This window comes from Barbatula barbatula (assembly GCF_947034865.1).
Source record: "Barbatula barbatula genome assembly, chromosome: 13".
Classification (NCBI taxonomy): domain Eukaryota; kingdom Metazoa; phylum Chordata; class Actinopteri; order Cypriniformes; family Nemacheilidae; genus Barbatula; species Barbatula barbatula.
In genome coordinates this window covers 1,635,278-1,661,835 of record NC_136776.1, presented here as the reverse complement: position 1 = coordinate 1,661,835, position 26,558 = coordinate 1,635,278, and the positions used below count along the sequence as shown (strand labels likewise).

General features: G+C 38.1%; 1 protein-coding gene across 1 annotated transcript; it reads right to left on the bottom strand.

The window, feature by feature from the left end:
• Nucleotides 1–6,276: 6,276 nt before the first annotated feature.
• LOC306903237 (uncharacterized protein) lies at nt 6,277–7,001 on the bottom strand. Its single transcript, XM_079472250.1, has 2 exons — nt 6,825–7,001; nt 6,277–6,682 (listed from the first exon to the last, which is right to left on the bottom strand). Exons 1-2 carry the CDS (start codon nt 6,985–6,987, stop codon nt 6,456–6,458), a joined length of 390 nt encoding a protein of 129 aa, XP_079328376.1. The 5' UTR covers nt 6,988–7,001; the 3' UTR covers nt 6,277–6,455.
• Nucleotides 7,002–26,558: the final 19,557 nt, after the last annotated feature.

Below are 26,558 nucleotides of genomic sequence, written 5' to 3'. Positions count from 1 at the left end.
AACGTGCTTAGTGCTGTAGTAACAGCTTGTGAATAATGTAAATGTTTAAATTTTGTTTAATTAATTTCAATTCATTAGGTTCCAGCTGTCATGCAGGAGTGTTTCACATGCAAAAGCCACATCATGCTTTCTCATCTGGCTGAACACCTTGAAAAAAGCAAATGGTAAATTGTGTTATGACCGTTTCTATCTTAGTGTTAATGTAAGCATTGAGTAGCTTTAGAAAAGATACAACCTTTTTTTATTCCATGTTTACAAGGATTCAGTCAGCCGATCAGAGAATAGGTATGGTACTGTGTGCACTAACGTGTTGGTGAATGTGCTTGTTGTGGGTTAAAATGTAGGAATTTGTTTTTCAGTTCCTGTGATGATGAAGCAGTTCTAATGGCAATTGAACTATCTTTACAGGTTTGTATGCTTGTAAAGATTTACTTTTACTAAAAGTTTCAAACAAATAACACATTTTACATTCGTACACAAGCAGGATTGTGTGACCACAGAACAATCAACAGCAGATGGGTTAAACGAAGCTGGAGCTGATCCATCTTGTGCTGCATCTCAAAATAAAGTCCTACTGTATGTGTCTTTTCAATTATTTGATTTATGCCGGGTAGATTTCGTGCTTTTAACTGTTAAATTCATATATTGGAATTTGGTATAGAGGATTGTCTTTACTTTTTTTCTAACATTATTATTAGAAATAGTTATGATGTATATTTTGTTTAATTATGCGATACATTGCGGGCTGTAATATGAAGCCTTACCATTTTTATTTAGAATTCGAATTGTTATTTTAGTAAGTTAAATATTTATTTATTAATAACACCTATGCTATAATCTAAATGCATGTTCTAAAGTGTAGGCAAAACAGTCGGTGCACATGGGCGCATGTTAAAATTAAAAACACCAAGAATGGGGACAAAACTACAAAAACCATAAAAATCTGTAAAACAAGACCAAAAAGCAGAGGACTTACAAGAGTAATGCACACGACTGGACAATAGCACTTTACGAAGACAGACTGCGTAAAACGAACCAGCACAGGACAATAGACATGAGGGCATTACATAGAGGAAACAAGCAAAGGATAATGACACAGGGACAGGTGTGAACGATTGACACATTCGCAGGATTATTACCGACCACAAGGGTCGGTGGGCTTACAGGCGTGACTCAAAGACACACAGAAAAATAATAAATGTCTTTTTCATTTATTTACACGTGAACAAGATACTTCCACAATTCTGCCCACCAGAACCCGAATTCAAGACGAAAACTGTTGGACTTTTCATTCAGTCCTGCATGTTCAAAAATTTGAGATATTGAAGAGACAATTTTTATTATCAGATTTAAAAGTTTAACAGCGCGCTGGGTTGTTTTCTCCACAATGAGCTAAACCAACAACCCCTAAAGTTTCACAAAAACACATTAAATACTGAATGTGACGTCGATCTCTCTTCTGGTTTCTTTGTTCCCTCCTAGCCTCCTTATCTGGGCGGTTCTTCTTTCTTTCGGCAGCCAATCAGTGCCGCCACCTCGAACTGACTCCATTTTCAAAATCTGTAAAACAACATGTTCCCCAAAATACGGTGTGTGTGTGTGTGCTCCCTTTTCGTGTGCACATTCCTTCCCCCAAAAAGAAGAGGTTTCTCGTTACACATACACATAAACAGAAGATGCTTTTCCCTTCAGTTCTGGGACGTTTTCTTTGGGAGCCGGTCTGGGCTACCATCCCCCATCTCCAGGTAGCCTCTTCTCGTGACAACCCCCACTTACTGACCACATTCCGATCTCTGGAAAAACACATTCTTACAACTGGGGGAACTTTTGAAACCAGCCTTTGTCTGCAAGTTTCCTTGCCTTTAACAAAACATCTTTTCAATAGTTATATAGCGTACACATGGTTATATAATTAAAACACATCTATTAAACTTAAAACACTTTATAATTTTGACACACACACACAAAAGTGTACTGGTTGAAAGACAAAGAAACACTTATGGTTTTATCCATTAATTTTAATTCCCATAATTTTTAATTCCCACAATATATATATATGACACAGAAGCATGATAGTTTCTTAAGCAAGTGCTGCCTAAGGGCTCGAAGGTCACACACATTCAGCAGTGGTTTGCTCCAACTTTCCATAAACATTTAAAAATATAACATACTTTTGATTTTGACATGAACCTCTGCTATGTACGTACAATACAACTCTGAACTTTAGGTCTGATCAGGCACTGAAACGGCCAGCTATTCAGCATTAGTGTGCACAATGTTACAGTTGCATCTTGTGATAAGATAAGGATTAATAGGTTATTTTGATGTTATTTTGCAAATGAAGCATTCTAGAAGCATTCTAGAAGATCTTGAATCTTAAATTGTCATGTTTTTTTGGCATTGTCTGCTGTATGATGATTTTTCTTTCTGTTTTTCTTTTCAATTCCTCTACAGGAACTTGACAAAGGATGCTACATATGCAGTCATCTGTCTTCTAAATCGGTGGTACCACTCACTCAGTCGTCAACACCAACAAGGCTGTAAATGCATACAGCAGTATAGCCGTTATGGAGGACATTGAGGACACTCTCAGGCGCTGAAGATGTGCACAAAATAGTCTTTCCTTTATTTTAAACAGCCCTTTTTGAGGTGATTTACAGTAGATAGGGCTCATTACAAACCCAACTCTTTGAAAATAGTGAAATTTTGTCACCCATAGCTTACAGATAATCAAGGCCAAAATATCTACAGGAATGTAATGACAGTATAAATACTGGCCCTTTGCTAGATTGTTCGGATTATCTATTTATTGTTTTTCCACTTTTGGACTATTCTTTTTAGCTTGGTTCTCCTTTTTTGTGACAACAAAGCTGCAGTTTCTCCAGACTGGCGTCACCAAATACCTAATTAGTTAATCATGTTAATTTCTTAAGTAATTTAGCATGTTATTACAGTGCAATATTTGTTTTTCACACACTTAAATTGTGCAGATTTTAAGGGAAATTAATTTGTGTATTATTGTGTGTGTATGTATGTAGGCTATGCATGCAATATTATGTGGAAATGTCTTCATTTGTCTTGAATCATAGACGTTTTTCTGTAATGCTTTTCATATCGCATCATCTGGTCATCAAGTGTACATCAATATAGACATAAATCAAATCCACTTTCACTGACACCCTGTAAAACTGTACAGAGAAATGTATTCATTTGTCTTTATGCATATGTTTATTGCTGTAATAAACACAATAATAATGGCATTAATGTCTGTTGTGTGAACATACTATGAAAATACCATACCATTTGTCTGACTTTTTAGTCTACTCACAAGTTCATGACTCATGCATAAACACTTAAATTGTCTTGGGTGTGGTACATACATTTACATACATACACTACTTTAATAAACACATTGTTGATGGCATTGCCTGTGAAGGGTGAGGTCGGGCCTCCAAAGGCTCCACTAAAACAATGTCTGGGACAGGGCAGTGTCCATGAATTATTGAAATGAAAGCTTATAATAAGACCAAACAAAATACATCGTCGTAAAGGTCTCGACCTGGAGAGTAACATGTCAGTATGAAGATTGTAAATGGATCCTGCTTTGTAACTTGACCTCATTGCATGTTGAAAGCCTTATTATTCATGAACAGAAGAGGCTACAGACATGGGATATTTAAAATATTATCACACAGATGTCATTTCCAACCCCTTTAACCCCTTCAGTGTATACCCTTCATTATTTATACCTTCCAATTTTAAGTAATAAGTAATATTTATTTAAAAGTACGATTCCTTCTAGCTGTGCCATGTGGCAGTGGCATAATTTTTGTAGTTCTTCCGGTTAGCAAAGAATGGCTGTGAATACCCTGCAAAGATGTCCATGTGAAGCCAATGTTGGCCTTTTACGGGCACAGCGGGCTAGGGCCAGCCTACACCAAACCTAAACAGGCCCAGTGTTGGTTTCCGCAGGTGGGGCCCACAACTTTGGGCTCACTACACTAGCAGACCACCCACATAAATCCAATGATGGCCCAGTATGGGCCAGGCTGTTCAGGCCCAGGGCAACTTTTGTACGTTTAAGCCCATGCAGGTTTTGTGTAGGCAGCCCTATAATAAAACTAGGAAAATACAAACAAAATAGATTCTGGCTCAAACGAAAAGAGGTCTTTTCAAAACCTGTTTCCTATAAGCCAGTGGTTCTCAAACCAGAGTTTAGCTGTAACCCAAATCAAACATACCTGAGCATGCTAATCAGTGTCTTACAGTTTTTCTCAATTGTTTACACACATTTTCTGAAAGCATGCCTCATATTCTCAGAACTCTACACACAAATCAAAACATAAAAACACAATGGGCAAAACCCCTCAATTCTCCTGCAAAATGAAACTTTAGATTCAAAACAATGTTCTTTCTTCTCAAAATGGTATTTTGTTTTCAAATGACACACACAAACCATCATATGAATAAACATTTATAAGAACCAGTTGAACACTGATGTGCTCTTTATAAAACACTATAATGAATGTAAAACACTTCTCCATTCATCATAATGACTTTGGTCTTTATTTGGTTCAGTGTTACACTTACTACAGACAGTACATACATAAGTGTGTTGTAAATTTTTTATATATATATATATATATATATATATATAAAATATATTTTATAGACAGAACACACAAATACACAATAACAAATATATTTTATTTTTCCAACAAAGAGAATGTACAGTGTACATCCCAACCAACGCAAAGTGGCACATACAGTGGTGTACATACAAAACAACAGAAGAATTGACTGTATAAAGTTACAGTAAAATAACGATGCTGCATCTTCTCTTGGGTTTGGGTCTGACCACAGCACCTCATCCACATCACAAGCAATGTTTCTCAGTCCAGCCATGAAAAGCATCAGCTGCTATATCTCGACATGCATCTTCCATAGCTTGGAGAAGGGGTATAGGCGTTTGTGACAGGTGTTTACACATGTGATGAGTCAGTGTTCATATTTGAATGGCAGTGTGTTCCTTGTGAAAACAAGAGATTTTTCTGCCTTAAAATTGTGCCAAATGCAGAGAATTGTGTGTAGTGTTTTGAAAAAAGTGTGTTTTAGAACTGCAATGTGAGTGTAAAGCAGGAATTGAGCTTGTAGTTTAGCAGAATTGGTTCAGGGGGTTGGTGAATGAGTTACATGTTGTGGTCATTGTGTCTCAAGTACCAATATTTGTGTGTAAACAATCGAGAAAAACTGTAAGAAACATTAGAAAATCACAGGTGGGTGAGTTTGATCAAAGTTGGAGCTAAACACTGCAGGAAATTGGAATGTTGAATGTTTTCTATTTTGTCTTTAATAAATCCATTGATTTGAAACCCCTTTGACTACTGTACATTTTTGACAAAACAGATATTAGTTATGTGGTGACTGCATCCATTTCTTCCACACCTGTTTTTCCCAAATACTTTAGTTATAGTAGCTCAAAAGTATTTTTTTGTGAAACATATTTATTGTTGTAGATTAATGTACAGTAACACTGTATTTAGATGATCTGTATTAGTAACAAGAAAAGATGTTGTTTGAATTCGGATATTATAGAGCAGCTAAGTAAAAACATGAGCACAACAGTTACACAAAATAGGGGTTTAAAATATGGGTCTTAAACTATGAATCAAAGTATATTGGAGTTCTACTGTATCCATAACATAAATTACACTGTATTTAGGTGGTTCATTTGAAAAAAAGTATACATGGTTTTAAGTATATAAATGTGTTTTGGGGTTAGATCTTAAGTACATAATTGTAATTGTGTAGAGGCAAAATAGTGGAAAGTGTTACAAGAATAGAAACAAAATGTGGTCATTCTCTACCCATCTTTCATTGTATGCATGCTTGAGTGATGGCATCCATAAGATGTCTTAGTTTTTTCCTCGCCGTCCTGAATGATGTCGCAGTCCATAAGGTATATGACATCGTCCTACAGTTGTTTGAATCCATGTTTTTTTCAAAAGCAAAGTTTGGTTTGTCTGTACCATAAGAGGAAGGCTAAATTAGATGTAAAAGCACTATCTAAGCCTATTATCAAAAAGTTCAGTGAAACTTTATGTATTGCATGTGATAATATTTTTGTTATATTGTTATTCTGTTATCGATCCATGTGTTAATGTAGTAAAGTATGTAGTGAACAAATTTGTACTATTGTACTGTTGAACTATAAACAAACTGTGACATAAAACGATATTTTGTAATTAAGGAAGCAAGACTCAGTCAGGCAGTGATAGAACATTCAGGGTCAAGGTTTTATTCTTTACAATGGGGAGAAAACATGGCTTCACAAAATAGATTCATCAACCTGGCTGAGTAGACCAAAAAGTTAAGTTGCTTATTTTACAGGAGAGGAGTAAATTACTGCACCCAGCAAACTTGAGCCACCCAGAGTAAGAAGACCAGTCCAAACTCTAGTCAAATATACTGTATAATTTATCAGCAGTAGAGGCATCTGTGGAGGCATGCTGAAATGGGTCTTCATCTTCTTCTTCAACAACAGGTCCATCATTGCCACCTAACACTATTCGGGAATACCTTTCTTTCACAGCCACCAGGTCTATCTTGATCTCCTCACGCTTTTGTAGGACAGCACTGTATAGGCCACGGTAAGCTTCACCAGAAAGTCCTGAAGGGTAGCCTAAAATTTGGAATAGACAATAAGAAAGTGTTAAGTATGCACCGATGCATCAATTTGGGACTTTCCAGGTATTATCATCTTTAAAGCAGTTTATTATAACTAGGCTATAGTAAGTAAACAGCATTTAGAAATTAGTACTCACTCTGTGTGGCCAGGTCATCTGACAGTACACTAGCCTGGTCCTTCAAGGCCTTGTAGGTTCTTGTAAGATGTGTCCAGTGTCGTTTCATTTCCTCTACAAGTACAGCCTCTTCCTCAATCAGTCTCTCCAGCTGCATCACCTTGTCAAATACTTTCTTCTTCATGCCTAACGAAGTGTCAGGTTCTACAAAGACAAATAACCAAGTTAATTAACCTAGATAATATAATATTACTAATCTTAATGCCTTTTGTTAGTAAAATCCGATGTTAGTGGTACAGTTCTCTGTACCTATATACAACAAGTGACTGGTGTTGGATCTACAGTGTGGGAAAACAAAAGGACAAACCGACTTGACACATTACTCTGAGGAGTGACCTGTAGTAACTTCCTCTGGAACATAGTTTGAGTGAGCTAAAAAAAACTTGAAAGAATGCAATGATCTGTGCATTTCGTTGGTCTGAAAGAAAGAAAAAGCACATGGGCCTTTCCTTTGAAAGTCAGAGTTTAATGAAGTAAGTGTTTGAAGGGGATTCACCAAAAGGATTCATGTCAAACTTTATATAACAGAATCACAAGGCCAGATAGGACTTTCTGTTGCCAGAAGGTCTTCAATTGAAGCTACAGATTCTGTTGTGGTTGGAAGACCATTGTATTGGGATATGGCATTAAACAGCTTTTTCTTTTCCTCTCCAATCCGTCTTCGCATCTTGTGTCGCTGTTTGTTACGGTCTGCAGCAAAAAACACCACGAAAAGGGGTTTCAGGAGGATACGAATGAAAGTCATTGTGCTAATGGCGTCACAGAACATCAGATATTAAAAATGCAATTGTATAATATTTCAACTACAATAATACAACTGTGGTTAAACCATAATAGATAACCTTTAATGTGACCAATTTTCAAGTAATCCAGGGAGTTGGGTGCTGGTAACATTGGACATATAGGCAGAGTTAGGACTGTTCACTCAATGTACACTCACAGTATAAAGGTTAATAATGGTTTTATGTGCACAGTGTACTGTAGATGTGAGAGTTCAGTGTTTAGATGTGATAACTTTTAAATAACTTAATAATATCAATACATATCAGATTTTAAAATTAACCCCACAAGCACATGAGGGCATGGACAGGGTTGGAATTGGAATTGAAAATCGATTCAAATTCGGAATCGAATCGAAATCGAACACTTGAAATTTAAATTACACTTATCAATTCCTGTGTGCATTCAGAAATGTGCATGTGTTAACTTCTGATAAAGCACATGAAATACAAATTTAACATTGATTCATTATAGTACCTACAGTTTAACCATGATGTAGTTGGTATTAAACTATGGTAATACAAAATGTAATGACTAAGACAAAACATGGTTGCTATGTGTATATATACACAGAATGGTGCTCATAAACCGACATTTTTGGTAAACCTTTCAATAAGCAGGCTAAAATGACCATACAGGTCAAAGTTTTGCTTCAACTGTGGAATCAAAACTGGGAATCGATACGAATTGGTAAGCAAAATCGGAATTCAAAATCGTCAAAATACCCAACCCTAGGCATGGAGCCTACTTACTGGTTACTCGATACAGATCCCTCTTTTTCTGCCGGATGCCCAAGAATAGGCCTTCAATCAGATGTTGCAACGCCACTGGATCATCTGTTCGGAGGTCATCTGGAGCTGTAAATATTTCGTAAAGGTATTTGATCAGTATTATGCACTTTATGTTCCATCAAAAATAATTATACTATTTCTATAAAACACCTAATATAGACATTTTTAGGGATGAAAATATTAATTTATGAAAATACTGACAATGGATATCAGCAAATGTTCTGCCAAAGAATCTGGGAACATTTGCTCAGTTTGCTAATTTATTAAGGGTGAATAAGTATTATGAATTTTTGAGGGAGAAAGTTTACTTTAAAAAGAGAAAGATTCCCAATTATGAAAATTGTTTTACTGTTTGGTTTGTTCATTCAATGTAAGAAGAGTCAGGTGTTAAAACACAAACCAGCAAGGACAAATAACGTATTCAATCATTTTTAAATTTATAGGAGGCAGCAACAAGTACTTACTGTCAAATGCCCACTGTCTCACATCAGTAACCCACTGTTGCAGTTCCTCATCAGACTTTTGCGTGGACTTCTTTATAGCCTCAATGTCCTCTTTGACTTCCTTTGTCTTTTGGATAGTCTAAAAAGCATAATAAATGGAACGTCACACAAAATTGTGGCAATCCAAAATATATAAGTTCCTAATGTCCTTACAAGTTATCAGTGAACATCAGGCAGATGAAATGCAATCTTCATTGATAAATATATATTTTTTTACTTACCTTCAAGTACCGTGTAGACAAGTACTTGTGCAGGTTTCTTTTTTTCGCTCATTCCATCCTCTGGCATGCAATGTGATCATATCTACTCGTGCTGTAAAGATGAAAGAATTAAATGAGCTTTCTGAGCAGTGATGGTTAGTCTCCAAGTATGATTCATGAAAAAAGTAAGCTGTTTTAATTGTAATGCTACCAAAGCACTTACACTTACCAGCCTTACTCATGTATTTTGTAGTTAAAGCAACACGGGACAAAAAGCTGTTTACTTGTTCAACTTCTTCACCAATGGTAGTGCCTGCCCCTGTTTGGTTTTTGCCACCCCACTGCACCTAAATCATACACGCCAGATGTCCAAACCACAAATATTGAGTTCAAGGACATAAAACAGGTGAAGAACTTACCATATTGTTTGATAATATATTTACCTCACATTTTGTAGAATGCCCCTTTGCATGCATGACTGAAAGAAATGGCTTCATCTGAGTAAATTTTTTCATTTCTGGGAATGCTTGAGAAACCTTTTGCAGATAAGGCCAATATCTACACATGATGTCGGTGCAGAAGAACTTGCAATTAGTTTTTTTGGCCAGATCATTTTGCAAAAACAGAGGGTATGCAAATATCTCCCCCCTAAACATGTTCTGACCTCTAAGCAATATGCAGTGTCTGCAAACTGCCACCTCTATGTCAGGAATCACAGAGAACGAACCCAAGCGCAGGCAACAGGAGATGAAGGGGTTCACAAGACTTTAATAAATAATAAAACAGGAACAAAACAAAAACCCACGAGGGAGTAACAAAACAGTACACAATAACAAATATGATAAAAACTGATTACTAAACACTCAACAAGAACTCAATATTAAACACTAAGACTAGACTATACTTTACTTGACAAGGCTTCAAGGACACAGTAAGGAGAACAAGCAAGGGATATTGTACAACCAACGAGCACAAGACAATAGACAAGAGGGTATTATATAGGGAGACTAACAAAGGGGATAACGATGGGCAGGTGTGGGTAATGCGACACAGGAGGAGAGCAATACTAGAAACGAGAGGGGCAGGGCCAAATGACGAGACAGGAGAGAACGCATATTATGTCCTGATTGACCATAATATGTTCCTCTCCACATAAAACACGTGGATCTGTCATGATTCTGCCCCTAGACCAGAAAATCAAGACAAGAGCAGGCAGAATCATGACAGGACCCCCCCCTTTAATGAACGCCCCCTGGCGTTCACCAAAGGAGCAGACTAACGAGACAAGACTGACTGGGAAACGGACAACATCCAACAAAACATGGTAAAAAATAACAAGGGCAGACAGGCAAGAATAATCAATGGGTTGGGGTGACATAATAAAAAAACTGGGAGACCATATCCTTCCACCACTCAGGATCGGAGGTGCACGGCCATCGGGGAAAGGTTGCACCATCCATGGATGCCTGCTGGGTTCTGTAGTGGCTTGTTGGTTCTGTCAGGAATCACAGAGAACGAACCCAAGCGCAGGCAACAGGAGATGAAGGGGTTCACAAGACTTTAATAAATAATAAAACAGGAACAAAACAAAAACCCACGAGGGAGTAACAAAACAGTACACAATAACAAATATGATAAAAACTGATTACTAAACACTCAACAAGAACTCAATATTAAACACTAAGACTAGACTATACTTTACTTGACAAGGCTTCAAGGACACAGTAAGGAGTACAAGCAAGGGATATTGTACAACCAACGAGCACAAGACAATAGACAAGAGGGTATTATATAGGGAGACTAACAAAGGGGATAACGATGGGCAGGTGTGGGTAATGCGACACAGGAGGAGAGCAATACTAGAAACGAGAGGGGCAGGGCCAAATGACGAGACAGGAGAGAACGCATATTATGTCCTGATTGACCATAATATGTTCCTCTCCACATAAAACACGTGGGTCTGTCATGATTCTGCCCCTAGACCAGAAAATCAAGACAAGAGCAGGCAGAATCATGACACTCTAGGCCTTCTTCGTCACATTTGGAGTTTGTCTTCTTAGAGGTCTCCCTGGCTGCAGCCCATGTTGATGTTCCACAGGTGCCTTTTCCATTTACCTGTAACATTGAGTCATATCAAATATAAAAAAAAAATTACTGACTACAGTCCTAAGTCTTTTGACAAATATCTTACTGACTTGATCTTCTCACGAACACAATCAACAAATGTTGCTACATCTTTGTCATTGGCCAGAAAAACTCCATCAAAAAATGGTTGTTCCTCTGCCCTACATAAATAAAATATGTTAATAGCAAAAATTATTCCAAAGACATTTTGTATCTGGGGTGCAAGCTGGGCAAGAGAAGTGATAGATGCCGCAGAGTTTTTCTCTTTCATGACGACAATATGTCCATTCAAGGAAAGCTTTTTGGAAGATGTCGCCACAAATGTTACCTCTCTGGAATTAAAAAATTTTGAATACAGTGACATGCCAGTTAGACTTGCACAAATGAAGAAAACAAATGGCCTTCCAATTGTTACCCTTCCAAATTGTTGCGAGCGCTGTTCTAACATTTTGACAAAAGCTTGTCTTGAAAGACCAGGGGCCTCATGTACAAAGACTTGCGTTGAATTCATACTATAACATTGCGTACGGACAAAGCTGTAAATGTGCGTACGCACAAAAAAAAACAGATGTATGAATCTCTGCGTACGAAGGATCCCACGCATATTCTCTTTGTACATCCCAATTAACGTAGAATTGAGCGCACATGCATGAGCACAACTCCCCACCCAGTCTCCTCCCCTAATTAAATCAATTTAAATATGGTAATGAGTTCACTTTGGCAAACGATAGCAGTAAGAAAATGGCTAAAGCAAGCGGCAAGAAACGAAACTTTACGGAAAGTGAAATAAAAATTTTTTATATTTTATTTGGAACTTTGTCCTCCGGAATTAATAACAAAAGGAAAAAATATGAGTGGGAGAGTTTGGCTGGAGCCGTCAATGCGGTGGGATCTGAAAGTCGCACTGTAAATGACCTTAAAAAGAAATGGTCTGATATTAAGGTGGACGTAAAACGGAGAACTGCTGCGCACCGACAAAGTGTGGGCAGAACAGGCAGTGGTAAAGGGGTCGATGAACTAACACCCTTTGAGCAGAGAGTTGCCTCAATTATAGGTGACACTTTACTCTCTGGAGTGGTATCTGCTGCTGTGGGAGACTCAGATTCACTACAGGACTGCCACGAAGGTAACAATTTCTCATTTGTTTTTACTTTGGTATATATAGCCTTTTTCTTTATCAAATGCATGCAATGTAGTTGACCAAAACTACACCAGAGATTTTACATATCCATTGCATTTATGGTAAATGCGTGTGCCCCTTAAAAATGGAACGGACTCAAATCAAAGTTAACATGTGCCTGTGTTTATTTAGACTCATATGGTGCAATAGCCGGAACATCCACTGGCACGCACTCGGAATCCTCCCCTCCTGAGCAGCCAGCGCCCACTGTGCCCAGTGTTTCCAGTGCTCCCACCAGTGCTGACGCCCGTCCGTCTGGCCGCGTCTTGACGCATGCTGTTTTGGAGTCACAACAGCAAATCGTAATGGCCATCGGAGAAATCAACAGTCACCTTAAAAATATCACTGACCCACTCACAGACATAAGCCACTCATTAAAGGAATTGGTCAAAAAATGAACTTTGTCTCCGATTACCATTTATATTGTTACAATCACATGTTGACGGGCCTGAATAGCTTGTTGGTTGGGCTGCACATACATTGGTCCTGGGTCAGGGTCATCTGGCGGTGCTGCCACCTCACCAAGTGGTATGCCATGCCTGTGCGCGACATTGTGCAGCACACCACAGGCCAGCACAATGCGGCACACCTTGTCAGGGCGATATAACAGCATCCCCCCACTCCTGTCAAGGCAGCGCCACCGACATTTCAGCTGCCCAATCGCCCGCTCTACAACTGACCGAGTGCGAGAATGGGCATTATTGTATCTGCGCTCTTGGTCAGTTTGTGGGTTGGTGAGGGGGGTTAAAAGCCACGTCTTTAGTGGATAACCGCGGTCTCCTGAAGGGTTATTCAATAATTAAATGCAAAAAATATATATATAATATACAATAAGATAAAGCATAACTTTAAATGCATCACTTACCAAGAATCCACCCATCACGCACCCTGCCAGTTTGGAGCCTCATCCCAACCATGCTGTTTGTAAGGATGTATGAATCATGGGTTGACCCAGGCCACCTTGTCACAATATTTGTTAGGCGCATTTGTGCATCACATATTATCTGCACATTTATTGAATGGAAATGTTTCCGATTCACATATGCAAATTCTTCTTCAGATGGCGCCTTTATAGCAATGTGTGTGCAGTCGATCGCTCCGATTACATTAGGGAAACAGGCTATCGCTGCAAATTGCGTTTTAATGTTTGGCTGGTCAACTGCATCATATGGGAACCTTATATACCTGGTAGACATACGGATGATCCCGTCCCATAACGCTGGCATTGCGCGGCTCAAAGACGACTGGCTTATTCCTGAGCGGTCTGCCAGTTCCCTTTGGAAAGAACCAGTTGCCAGAAAACCAAGTGTTGTCTGCACCTGCAAGGGAACGGGTATTGCGTGGCTCCTCGCTGTCGCTCTCTCTATATTCGGACCCAACTCAGCACAGAGCTCCAAGAGGATAGCCCTTGGAAATCTGAAACGGCTGATAAGCCAGTCATCATCCTGAGCAAGAAAATCATTGTGGTCCCTAAAAACTCGTTCTCTTCGGATTCTGCCATTAGCAATGTCCTCTAATAAAGCCAAAGCTGCCATTGCCATAGACTAAGGGCTGTGTCAATTTGCATACCGGTATGCTTTTATATGTTCTTATTTAATTGCATAATTGATATAATTAATATAATCCCATAAGGCTTGTGTGACAATATATGTCAATTATTTATAAATTGCTAATTAATAGCAATGTTTCCCACAGGTGGTGGTGCGATAGACTTGTAGAACAAATTATTGTGTAATGTTTACAACTTCACTTCATTGCCTGTAAGAGTCGCCAACGAACAAAAACAATGAGAAATGTACGTACGCCAGACATGAAGTTGGCTTGGAGGAACGCACATTCTCGCGTTAATTTCACCGTTAGTACATCCGACCGTGAGCGTGAAAGCTGACGTACGCAAAGTTTTTGTGCGAACGCAAGGTTGATACATGAGGCCCCAGGTGCATTGATCTTCAGGTCCTCAAAAGAGGTGAAAAGGTCTAGCTGGAATATGGTTTGAAATCCGACAGTGCCTGGCCAGTAACCACTACACAGCAGGTCCCCCACTTCAGGTGTCCATGTCGCAAGACATGTTCTGCAATTCTTAACTGGCAGGAACATGTCATAGCGACCTGAAAAAAGTTCAAAGGACAAAAATAGTACACACGTTAACACTCTTGAGACATCTGTCAACAGAGCTGTGCAGATTACTTACAAAATGTTATCCATTACTGATTCCAAATAACATGACAAAATTGTAGTTGGAAACCATCACATTACACATTTTAGGTAATAATCAGACAACTTTTGACCTAAATTGTTTCAATTGGATAATCTTTTACCATGTCATTATAAAAATACAAAGAGTAAAAATATTACATTTGTTGTTGCTAACAACTTACCATTCTGGAAAACATTGACATAATATAATGTTATTTGTGAAGGAACTGCGGGGGGTTTAAGAGTTTATATGGAAGGCTAATGATTAATTAAATGACACAAATGTTAAATTATAATAAATCATTTTTTTATTAAAATTAAAAAATACTAAAAAATAAAATAATTTATTTGTTTACATGCATGCGATTTTACCATAACCAATAACAGAGAAACAATGAGCATGCAAATGTAATAATTATTCAAAAAAATATTTTAAAATCTCTGGGGTATAAATGAAATGAAATTGAATTAACTGTAGTCTGATAACAACTATGCCAATAGGCAAATACAATTGCGTGTCATACAGTACCATTTATACAGATGACTGCAACTGATCGTCCAGCGACAACAGACAGGTTTTGAGGGTCACAATCACACACTTTTTCAGGTTGTGTAATTGGCAGCAAGCACACTAGATGAAAGGAAAAATACATTTTAAAAAAATAACATGATTTTAAGCTTTCAAGTACTTCCTACCTTGGTCATATATGACATTTTGGCCACGAAGTTCTTGAACAGCAGTTGATGGAGGGACAGGTTTATAGAACCCATCTATAAGAGTCTCTCTGTTGTGAAAAACTAGATGTTGATGCATAGAAACATCACACTTCCCACAGTAACGGGGTTTCGGCAAACAGTCCTTGCACCTGATGACTGCTTCTTTCAAGCTGCAGTGATCACAAGGACCAAGATGCACACAGTCTGAAGCAAGCAAGCTGTCAAGGAGTTTTGGTCTTGCTTCCTGCCAGCGTTCTTCAGACAAGGATTGCCTCAGTGCCCAATTATTAGATGCTGATGATCTGGGTTCATCACAGTCCATTGCATCTTGGAGTAGATGTACTTGTAAATCTTGCAATAAATGAATTTACATTACAATTCATTACCATGAACAAGCTTGTAAACAGAGAACACAAACACAGTTTATGTTGTTTAAAAAAAACAATCTCTTGAGTGCTACACCTAAATATTCTGAGGCAAATATGTACATTTTCATAAAATGCTGGCACTTTTATTAATTCAGAGACAGTTCTGAGGGGTAAAAACTTTATACTAAAAACAAATTAAAAGTAAGCATACCAATAATCCGTTGTGCATCTACTTCTCCAAAAATGTTTGCAAGTTGCTGCTTCAGATGTGTTTGTAGTTTCTAGAGTTTTATTGCAGTAGCATGCATACAAAGAACAGAACAGATGCAATGGGAACTCTTTTCCACTGTTCAGCAGCTCATATGAAAATGTATTTTATAAAATGACCTGTCTGTTAATATAGACAGACTTCAGGGTATAAATGTCAAAGATAAACAGTATTTGGTTGAACATATGATTGTACATCGAATCAAAAAAAACAAAAATTGCTTACCGATCTCAACTTCTTGATGGTTACTTGAAGAGGCACTGGTTGAGGCAACTGGTCTTTCAGATCGGTCTAAAACAAATGGAAACAAATTTAATTTACAAAAAACTTAGCGAAGATCAAAGGATCAAGAAAATATAAAAACATACCTGTCTTTCGTTTGTGCTTCTCATAGACCAAGAATCCTTCTCGGTCTCTTTGTTTCCACCTGAGTTTTATCTTCTTTCTTTTTCGTTTTTTTGGTGTTTCTTTTACTGCTTCCTCACTCTGTATTACTCAAACATAAGAGGTAGAACAATGACTTCAAAATATACATATTTAAGAATGTGTAGAACGCGTTTCTGAATTTCATTTTTCATGAAAGTTGAAAAAAATACAAACGATGGAACACACACACATACAGTGAAATACTGCTTGATGCAGAATGCTGGTACATAATTTTATGAAAAATACCTGTATCTCCTCCAAATCAGCCATTATTTTATCGAGATCAGGTTGTAATTTCTCCTCCATATTTTACACTGGTGTAGGCTGATCAGACGACCCTTTCCCAGTTATTTATTTTTTAACACCTGAGGGGCACAAAAAAAACTAAGTACACAACAAAACAAATTAAAATATGTGGGTATGAAATCCCCACATATGAATGATAATCTACACCAACTACTCTGTTGGAATTAAAATAATTGAAACCCTTTTGACCGACATGGGTGCCTCATTAAAGAAGTAAATAGTCACAGGTTCCGCCATTGTTATTTGGCTATACGGAACCATCGAGGCGAAGCGCTTGGACCCGGAAGAGGCTAAACGTCACGACATTCGGCTTCAAATATCATTATAAAGACACATTGCTACGGCTGGAGTTGTTTGCAGAGTGGGCATGTCTTGAATGCAACACTTATCAGGGTGTTGCACCCTGGGCACAATCTCTGTGTGTTTCCCGGCATCTCTAAACAGAAGAAAAAAAGTAATACAAAATGTTTTTGTACCATATGTAAAAAGAGGTCAAATTGTAACGTTTGATGAACATTAAAACAATGTTCTGCGTGTTCAGAATTGGAGAGAGGCCAGTCAAAGTAAAATCTTGAAGTTTATTGATCAGAAGATTCAAAAATACAACAGCTGCTGGGTGGGTTGCCTCAGACTCAGTCTTACAAGAGAACTGATATCTTACAAAGGACCCACACCGAAGAACAATTTTACAGCCTATTTATAATCCTTTTTGGTGTCCGCTTTTAGCTCGAGAAGCTAATGTCCTTTTGCGGATGTGAAATCCTGGGAACACGTCCAATCCGCTGCCTCTCCTTTGTTCCTCAGTTCACGCTGCTGGTCCCGACTATTTGTGGAGACCCCATACCTCACCAAATTTCAATGAGCTCTGCGTAATCTGATCTTTACACACACACACATATTATTTTGGTACAGAAAGTTCACTCCAAATAAGTCCTTTGGTTAACTCACACACTTGTTATATTTTTAACATATTATGCACAGTTAATGATCAATAATGAAATCATAAAGCATTTTAAATGTAAAAGCACGTTTAAACCATAATAAAAATCACAATAAAAGTCCTTCACGTTACATATCATTATAACATAAATGAACTTTTTTTAAACTAGGTTGTTACTATAAAGACTAGCCACATGGGCAGGTATCCATGGCTCAAGCTCCACTCATTCTGTGGCAGGTACGGCTGCTACATAAAATGCATGTACAATACATAAATAAATATGCAAGCATGGCTTTTGCACAAGTTGGTGCTACATGGAAAGACTAACCTGATAAGTCAACATTTTACTATGTTATCTAATTTTCATTGGTTAATGGAAAAGTGTTTTAACGTTTATGAAAATATATTTCCATAATTATTTATTAAACCTAGACTTCAACAACAACTGAGAGCTTTGACCTAAGTGTGATATTCAGTTACAAAGATTATCCTAAAACTGAACATTAGTAACTTACTTTTCGCGCGCGCGCTCACAGGATCGCCTGTCACACACGTGAATTCAGTTCAATGAAGACTCGCCCTGAACGGCTCATTGAATCATTGAGTGGTTCATACAATCGCAAATGAATCATTTGGTGAGATTTGCGAACCGATTTACCCGGTTCATTCAAAATAATCAGTTTAATAATCAATTTTCATGAGGGGCACATCGTGATTTCTTTATTTCAAAATAAGGAGTAACGATATGCTTTATGTAATAAAGCGGAGTAAAAAGATAAAAACGTCATTACTGTCCACCACTGCGAATAATACACTGAATTATACAGCGATCTATCTATATTTTCAAAGTTCACCAACATTGTTTAGCTATCCGGGTAACAAGCCACCTAGCTACTAAATGTACCGCAGAATACGTAACGTTCATTGTAAAACAAAACTTTAATTGTCGGCGGTGGCTAACGCTAGCTAAATTACTCAGGCATTAGCTTAACTTAACTGTCCTAATGGCGTCACGAGCACTCACATGATTCTAACGTTACAGTTAAGTTTCCATTAGAGCAAACATGTTTCAGTAAAACAACGTAACAGTTTACAATTTCACTAAACAAATGCAGACAGCATTAGGATAATGTGATATACTGTACTGACTGTGAATTATGTGGTATCGACCGCATCGATGTGTCACACAAAGATCTTCCCTTTAGCGCCCCCAGTGGACTTTCGTGTCTGAAAACTGTAGAAATATGTACCTGCTGGAACGTAATTAGTGGCGCTGCAAAAAGTGTGCAGAGGTACGTCTTACCCATGAGACCAGGTTGCCGGATATACAAGTGTTGCATGGCAAAGTAATACAATTTAGTTATTTAATATACGTTTTCTGCCTCTGCCAGATATCATAAACGTTCTTATTAAAAAAACATTTGCTTTTAAATATGACGCTGTTCGCGTTGTCTGCACATTTATCGAAATGAAGATGTCAAAAGTGCATTTTTCACATTTGAATTGTTAAATGCAAGGTAAAACATGTTTTTAGAGAGAAGTAGGTTGTGCTCTGTGTGATTTGACGTTGTGGCGCGCTAAGATAATCAGTGATTAATTAAGAGATGATTAAGAATTAAAGACAACACCTGCTGTTAACAAGCAGAATCACTGAAGAAACCAGAAACAGAAGAACTACATCTGACATCCAATCATAACAGTAGATGAAACCAACAGAAGATAAAAGAAGGCATTACATTTCATAAGATCTGAATGAACCACAAACATGATTAACATCTTAACTAACTAACCAATGTTTATTTTCTGTCAAAGGTTTATATGTTGAAGTTTTATTGGTCAAAATATGATGTCACCATTATGGTGGTCAGTGTTTGCTTGTGCTCTTGATATTAAACTACATAAACTAGCTTTTCTCTGCAAACATGTACGTGTGTTAAAGCTGTAAAACTAGAAATTGCTAGTGTCTTAAACAGTGGTCTGGTCATTGTGGCTGATACAGATCATGTTTCACATCGTTAGTCTGTTTAATTATTAATACCTTACATCTAAGGTTTATATTGATATATTTATACCTCTGCAGAACTAACCATGAGGACATACATTTTTATGGTTAAATTAAACCAGTGGCGGCGCCAGGGGGGGTCTTGGGGGGTCTCAAGACCCTTCCAAAAAACGCCTTGACCCCTCATTAGACCCCCCACCCCTTCCTGATTAAAAAATATTTGATACATATTAAAATATATATCCGGGATAAAGATTTAAAAATCGTTCTCTTCAAACTACGCAGAACAATAATAATTAAGAATTTAATCGACATATAAAAAAATATAAACATCAGAATCAATGCGACGCCCCATGAACGTTGCTGCCGCTGCGTCTTGCGTCATTGCGTTCAAGGCGCTGTCGCGAGACCGCAAGAGCGGCTACGAACTTTTCTTGAAGCTAAAAATGGATCGTTTTGTCATACCTAAAAAAGGGCGGAGGAGACAGGTGAGCAGATGGAAAGAAATGGCGCCTCATCGAGCGCTACAGCGGGCACAGATGGTGGGAATCCTGACGGCGGAGAGGATTTAACTGGGGATTTAATCCATGGCCCAGCCGAGAAACCAAGACAGCCTCAATTTAAATCATACACGCGTAGTTCGTTTGGATTGTAAATATGTTTTCTGTCATGGGTGTGGTCAGCGCCGCCGCTACCACGCGCTGTGCGTAAGGTACCAAGTGCTGAGGCGACACCAAAATAGCATAATGAAAAACATTTTTTCAAATCTAATATTATTTCATTAGGCTATAGAAAAATGATTAGGCAGGCACATTTTAGCCATGTATATGTAAAAAAAACACGGCCGAACAATCCCATATCACCACCACCCGCCCATGCACGGTCCGCGCGGCAGCGCCGGTTGATCGCGCGTGCGCCTGACGCAGTGTAACAGACTGTAGTCTAGGCAACTTATTTGGAAATGGCCCCGAAAAGACATTAGGAGTCAGGATCAGAGAAAAGAAAGAAGAAGAAACTGCGAGATGATGACCGTGCATCACATGCAGGTATGTCCATGTTTAATTAACTTAAATTCGGGAAATGTGGATGTGCTGCTACTAATTCTGTTTACTGAAGAAAAGTTTGCACTTTCAAATGTGTAGTGTGTGTTGGCTATTCTACATATGTTTACAAAGTCAGCAAAGCTGTGAAGATTTTACTTTCTCTATTTAGTGTTCCTAGGTTTTATACTGCGATGCTGCTATTGTGTTATTGGTATTGAGTTATATGTTTGGTAATAAAAAGTTAAACTGGCAAATTTCAGGGTGGGGGAGGCATCATAATGGAATTATGCTTAGGGCACCAATATGACTAGCAGCGGCACTGGGTGTGGATATGGCAATTAAAGTGCATATTGTTTGCAGACTACAATTGATTAATTAATTAAAAAAAAGTAGTTGATATGCTGTGTTGTTTTATTTGTTTAGTAGCATTAATATGGAGTTATTACCCGTGTCCACTGTATTTTCTGTTGGTTTTCATGAGACCCCCCTTTAAATGACCAGGACCCCCCATTGACCCCCCAATCAAAATTGTCTGGAGCCGCTACTGAATTAAACTGATAAATAGTTTCACTTGGATGCACACAGACATCAAGAATTCACGTATCAATAAAAACAATGGTGAGAATAGACGAAAAGTTTCATGCTGCAATGGATACTGTGTACCGCAATAGTACAGAAATCTCAGCATGCACAGTGTCATGTATTAATTATCACCACGGTTGACAATTAGGAAAGCGTTGATGTTTATTCTTCAGAGGCCTAAGTCATATATTTTTCCATTTTTCGTTTTCCTGTCAGTTGTTTATTAGAATTAAAAAAAAATACAGTCTTGTAATACATGCACCATATGTAATAACCCAAATAAAAAAATGGATTTACATTGTGATATTCATTCTTAAATCTTGCAAGCAGAATTCACTAAAGTCTTAATTTGTGAGTGCGTTTCTTTAGCTATGCTGAAAAACGACCCTTTTTATCTTCGAACAGCCTACTTGCTCTTGTTTCATAAGGGCCAGCACCACCTCTTGAAGTATGATTAAAAAATAATCGTCAGCCAGTGCAGCAGCTTCCCCAACTGACTTAACTCCACGCTGACCAATATAGGTAGCAATGTTTGTAAACTGCTCCAAAATAACTAACTCACGCAGGCTTTTAAAAGAGTCAACCCCGGCAGCAGAGCACCACTGGTCAAAATGTCTAGCCAGATCACGCATAAACTCTGTGTGACTTGTCTCCACGTCTCCAACCTCGAAAACGCAGTCGGTATGCCTCTGGGACAAGTTCATAAGCTTTTAGAACAGTAGTTTTAACCACAGAGTATGTATCACAATCAGTGCTGCTTAAAGCTGAAAAAGCCTGTTGTGCTTTTCCTGTTAACACACACTGTAATATTAACATACGCGTGGAGTCAGACCAACCTCGAGCATCTGCTAAACGCTCAAACAAGGAAAAGAATGTTTCCGGGTCCTCCTCATTAAACCTGGGAACTAACCTCAAATCACTTAAGTCATCGTGCTTCGTGCTAATTGCCTGCGCCACCACGGGGCGATCCGCCCAAAACGCCTCGCCCTCAAATTTACCTTCTCTAATCAGCAAAATTTTTTGTCTCTCCAAATTTAACTTCTATCGCTCCAAATCCTGTCTCATGTTTTCCATCGCCTGCTCTCTCATGCTCAGCTTTAACACGTAACAAAAAGCAATTCTTTCTGCTGTTCAAATGATAAACCAACTGGGCTTACACTTCCCGACAGAGACGCTTCAACCAAAGTGTCAACTTTACCTGGCATTAAAACACCACTTTTTAGCAACTCCACTTTCAAATTACTCTTAACACAATCTTTTGTTTTCCGGGCATCTCCTATATTAACCTTATAATACTCTGCAATTCTGATCAATTGTTTCTTAGTGCAAATATTTAATCCAGATTCGTCTGGCGATTCAATAAAATCTTCCACTACCTCATCCATGGCTAACAAATTCACCAATAAAGATAAGCTTAAATGACAATTTATCAGTACCCAAGGTCTGTTACAACCACAAACCAAGAACGGCGTTTCCCCGCTAACTACCTAGCCAAAAGGCTAACTTACTGAACCCTAGTCTTCGTGAGGCGTAGCGGTGGGTTTTTATGCATTTAGAACCCGCTGGCTCGGAAAAGGCAACCAGCAAGCTGACAACCCCTCTGAAACCACGGAAATGCTCCCGAGCCGATGTAGGGAACAAGGAAATGGGAAGCTCTACCCGCCGTACCTCCACACTAAAACAATAATCCAGCGAACCCCCTATTGGGAAACGCTGCTACACCTACAAGGACAAAACGCCAGTCCAAAACATGCAAGGGCACTTTGACAAACTATCACTTACCTACATAAGCCTCTAGAAACAACAACACACGGCCAAATAATCCCGCTTGAGTACGCCAACCCACAAATCAACATAAAAACTAATCAAACGCAAACCCCTTGGTCCCACATCCGAGCTTCTATTTCAACACCATTCTTCCCAGGTGACAGCAATTAGGCCTGAAATAGAGGAGGGGCAAGAGAACCAGCAAAGACAGGCCAAGGGCCGTAACAGCAAGTGTTTATCTTAAAACACTACAACAATTGATTATAACATTGCTTTAGTTTTGCTCTTAGCACATTTACTTTTTAAAGCAAACACTGACCACCACAATGATGGCATATTTTTTTAACCAATGAAACATTAATAGCAATTCTCAATAATTACTTCTGTGGACGTCTTAGAAATAAGACGTGAAGCTGTAATGCTGTTTGTAGAGTTGCTTATTAAGATCTTGCGAGATGTAATATGTGATTGTTGTGATTGGATGTCAGTTGTAATTCTTGTGTTTCTCATTCCTTCAGTGATTCTGTTTGTTAACAGCAGGTGTTCATCATTAAGGCTTAATCATCTCTTAATTAATCACTCAATTTACTCATTAAATTCAACACCTCAATAGTGTTACTTTAACACACTGTGTGGGACCATATATACTTTGAGTAGTGTTTATTTAACACTGGCCATTTTAGTGTATATAAAATACGTTTATATATAATATAATACTATAATGTAAAAGTTTTTTCCATTAAAATGATTTAAAAATGACGAATAAAATCTACTTTAATTGGTTAAAGATTTGGCCTTTTTTTTAATAATTCCAAAAAGAGATTATTGAATGAATTCAACATAATGCAATGGAGTTGTCTTCAATTTGCAAACATTTCCTGTAAGCGAGGAGCTCTCGAACATGAAGCACGCACACATGCACTGTAGATTGCCAGCTGCAGACAATTCATATCTGGTTGCACAGTATTTTTATTTTCTTGTCAAAAGGGCATCTGTAAAACTATTAACGTCTGCAGTCGAACAGTTTCTGCTCACGAGGCCTGTTCGTTACTGGAGTTTCTCGCTGGAGGCAAATCTCGTCAACGTTAAGTTCCTAACAAAGGTAAGGAAGATTTAATTTATACAGGAAAAAAATAACACTTGCAAATTGTTCAAGTTGTCTGCTTGATGTAATGTGAACGTCATTGTTGTGTAACGCGTAACATTAGTGGTGGCTTAAATAGGACATTTGAACTTAAAATTTTTATATAGGGCTGCAACAGTTAGTCGGCTTTGTCAATAACGTCCACAATAAAAAAAAACTGTTGACAAATAATTTGGTTGTCGAGTAGTCATTTGATTTCACATGATTTAATGGCAATAATTGTCGCTGTAGCGCGACTACCCTTCCAGAGGCAACGCAATAGAAGAACATGCCGCTTCACAAAGCTGAACTGCCAGATAGGTCTAGCTGTCACGATCGCCACGGAGCGGTTTTTGCATCTTACGCCTATTTTGCCTGGCTAGCATATAAACACATTAACCTACCTTCACCACTGATGTAAGTATTGCAATGATTAGTTATTATTAGAACATCATTATTTTTAAATCTACATATAATGTATATATACATTATACGTAGTTGTATACAAATCAGTTGTATGTCATTTTAACGTATAATGTGATATAAAAACTATAAAGGGAACAAAGTCAGTACATCATTGAGTTTTATTCCTTAAGAAAAATGTCTATATCTACAAATTAGATTATAAGTATAATCTGTTCTGTGGTTCGATGTTGCAGAAAGTTTATTTTATATCTTAATATATATATATTGAAAGTTGTGACTACCCAAGTGTTTGCCCGATCGACTAATTTCTTGGTATGGTGTGTCATGTAGCATGATTCTAGAAAAGGACATTTGTATATCTAAAACAAACATGGCCGCCATCGGCCAATGAAGTTTTAGCACTCATTAGACTGACTTAACGGAGGCCGATCGAAACGACACTCGCTGGGCTTGTTCGACTCGTGGTCCTGAAGGTCTGTAAGAAATATGAACTCATTCGGCCACCAGGGGGCGAAATAACACTTTTGGAGTGCATAAACAATTGTATATCACGTGATTTTTGACATATACTCAAACTATTTACATCATATGATAGCTCTTGTCATTCTGAAGAACTTTGCCTCTAGAATCACTTCTGTCGATTGAACGGTTCGTGAGTTATCGCTGATAATGTCAAAAACCTACTTTCGCGAACTAGTCCTTAGTTTTTCGACCGATCGGAACCAAACTAATGCAGATGACTTCTGTGGGGTGGGACCATAAAAAGTACTTGCAAATAAGTTGAAATTTCAATTCAGGGTCGCTAGGGGGTGTTAATACATACATGGTCTTGTGTCCATTATAGCCACTAGATGACAGCACAGCATCACTAAGTCGCTCTTAGTAAACAACGATACGTATTCGATTAAAAGATAAATATCTAAGCACTGGATCTTCGCTGGTTATTCAAATAACTTGCATACGAAAGCACTTTTTCTCTTTTCTCCAAAATCCGACAATTCTCACGGCTCAAGGACAACTGGAAAATAATCGTCCAGGTACAGGAACTTTAGACTACTTGCATTTGAAAACACTCTTGCCCCTTTACAAAAGCCAACAACTCTTTTGGCTCTTTGACGTTTCAAAATGTACAAATCTTGCCACAGGATCACTGCAATTTGTACATATCATCATTAGCTCGTCTTTGTGACAGTGGCAGCCTGCATTGTTTCCACCATAAACGCTCGATGGAAGCAGAGAATCACTAATTGGCTCATTTGTGGTCTTATAGCACAACCTATGGTCAAGATCACTTTTAAAAAAGAAATTCTGAAGTAGATTGTCTATATAGCTATAGATAGTCTTTCACATCTATGAATTACATTTTTACAGGCTTTTTGAACTTGGGACATTTGGGAAAATGACATGCTTTTAGTATATGTGCATGTGTGTTTAAGCATGCGTACATTGCATGAGCCGATACTAATAATTCCTGTCATTTTTCTCTGCTAACAATTTCTAAGTGAAATGATTGATTTATCTTCACCATATTTAACAAAGCAATTTGTTTTATCTCATTTAATAAGCTCCCTCTGATATTCTTAAATATTTACTCAATAATTATTATTAAAGTCACTGAGTGCAGATGTGATACATCAGAGGAGACCTGTCCCTCTCGACTGAGACTATGATGAACATTAAAACAATGTTCTGTGTGTTCAAAATTGGAGAGAGGCCAGTCAAAGTAAAATCTTGAAGTTTATTGATCAGAAGATTCAAAATACAGCAGCTGCTGGGTGGGTTGCCTCAGACATATCGTCTCACACAGAGGACCAACCGACCCCGAAAAACAGTTTCACAGCTTTTTATAATATTTCACGACGGGTCTCTTCTCCAGTTGCGGGTTAGAACTCATCCAATCAGCTTTCTCTTCTTTGTCCTGCCTCAGCCAACCAGCTCACACTGTTTTGCTCT

Bases quoted from the DNA above. Each gene is read 5' to 3' on its own strand.
- LOC306903237 (XM_079472250.1), bottom strand. From the start codon at position 6,987: ATGAAGAAGAAAGTATTTGACAAGGTGATGCAGCTGGAGAGACTGATT. The intron at 6,683-6,824 runs GTGAGTACTAAT...TCCAAATTTTAG, and splicing joins AGATGACCTGGCCACACAGA to GCTACCCTTCAGGACTTTCT.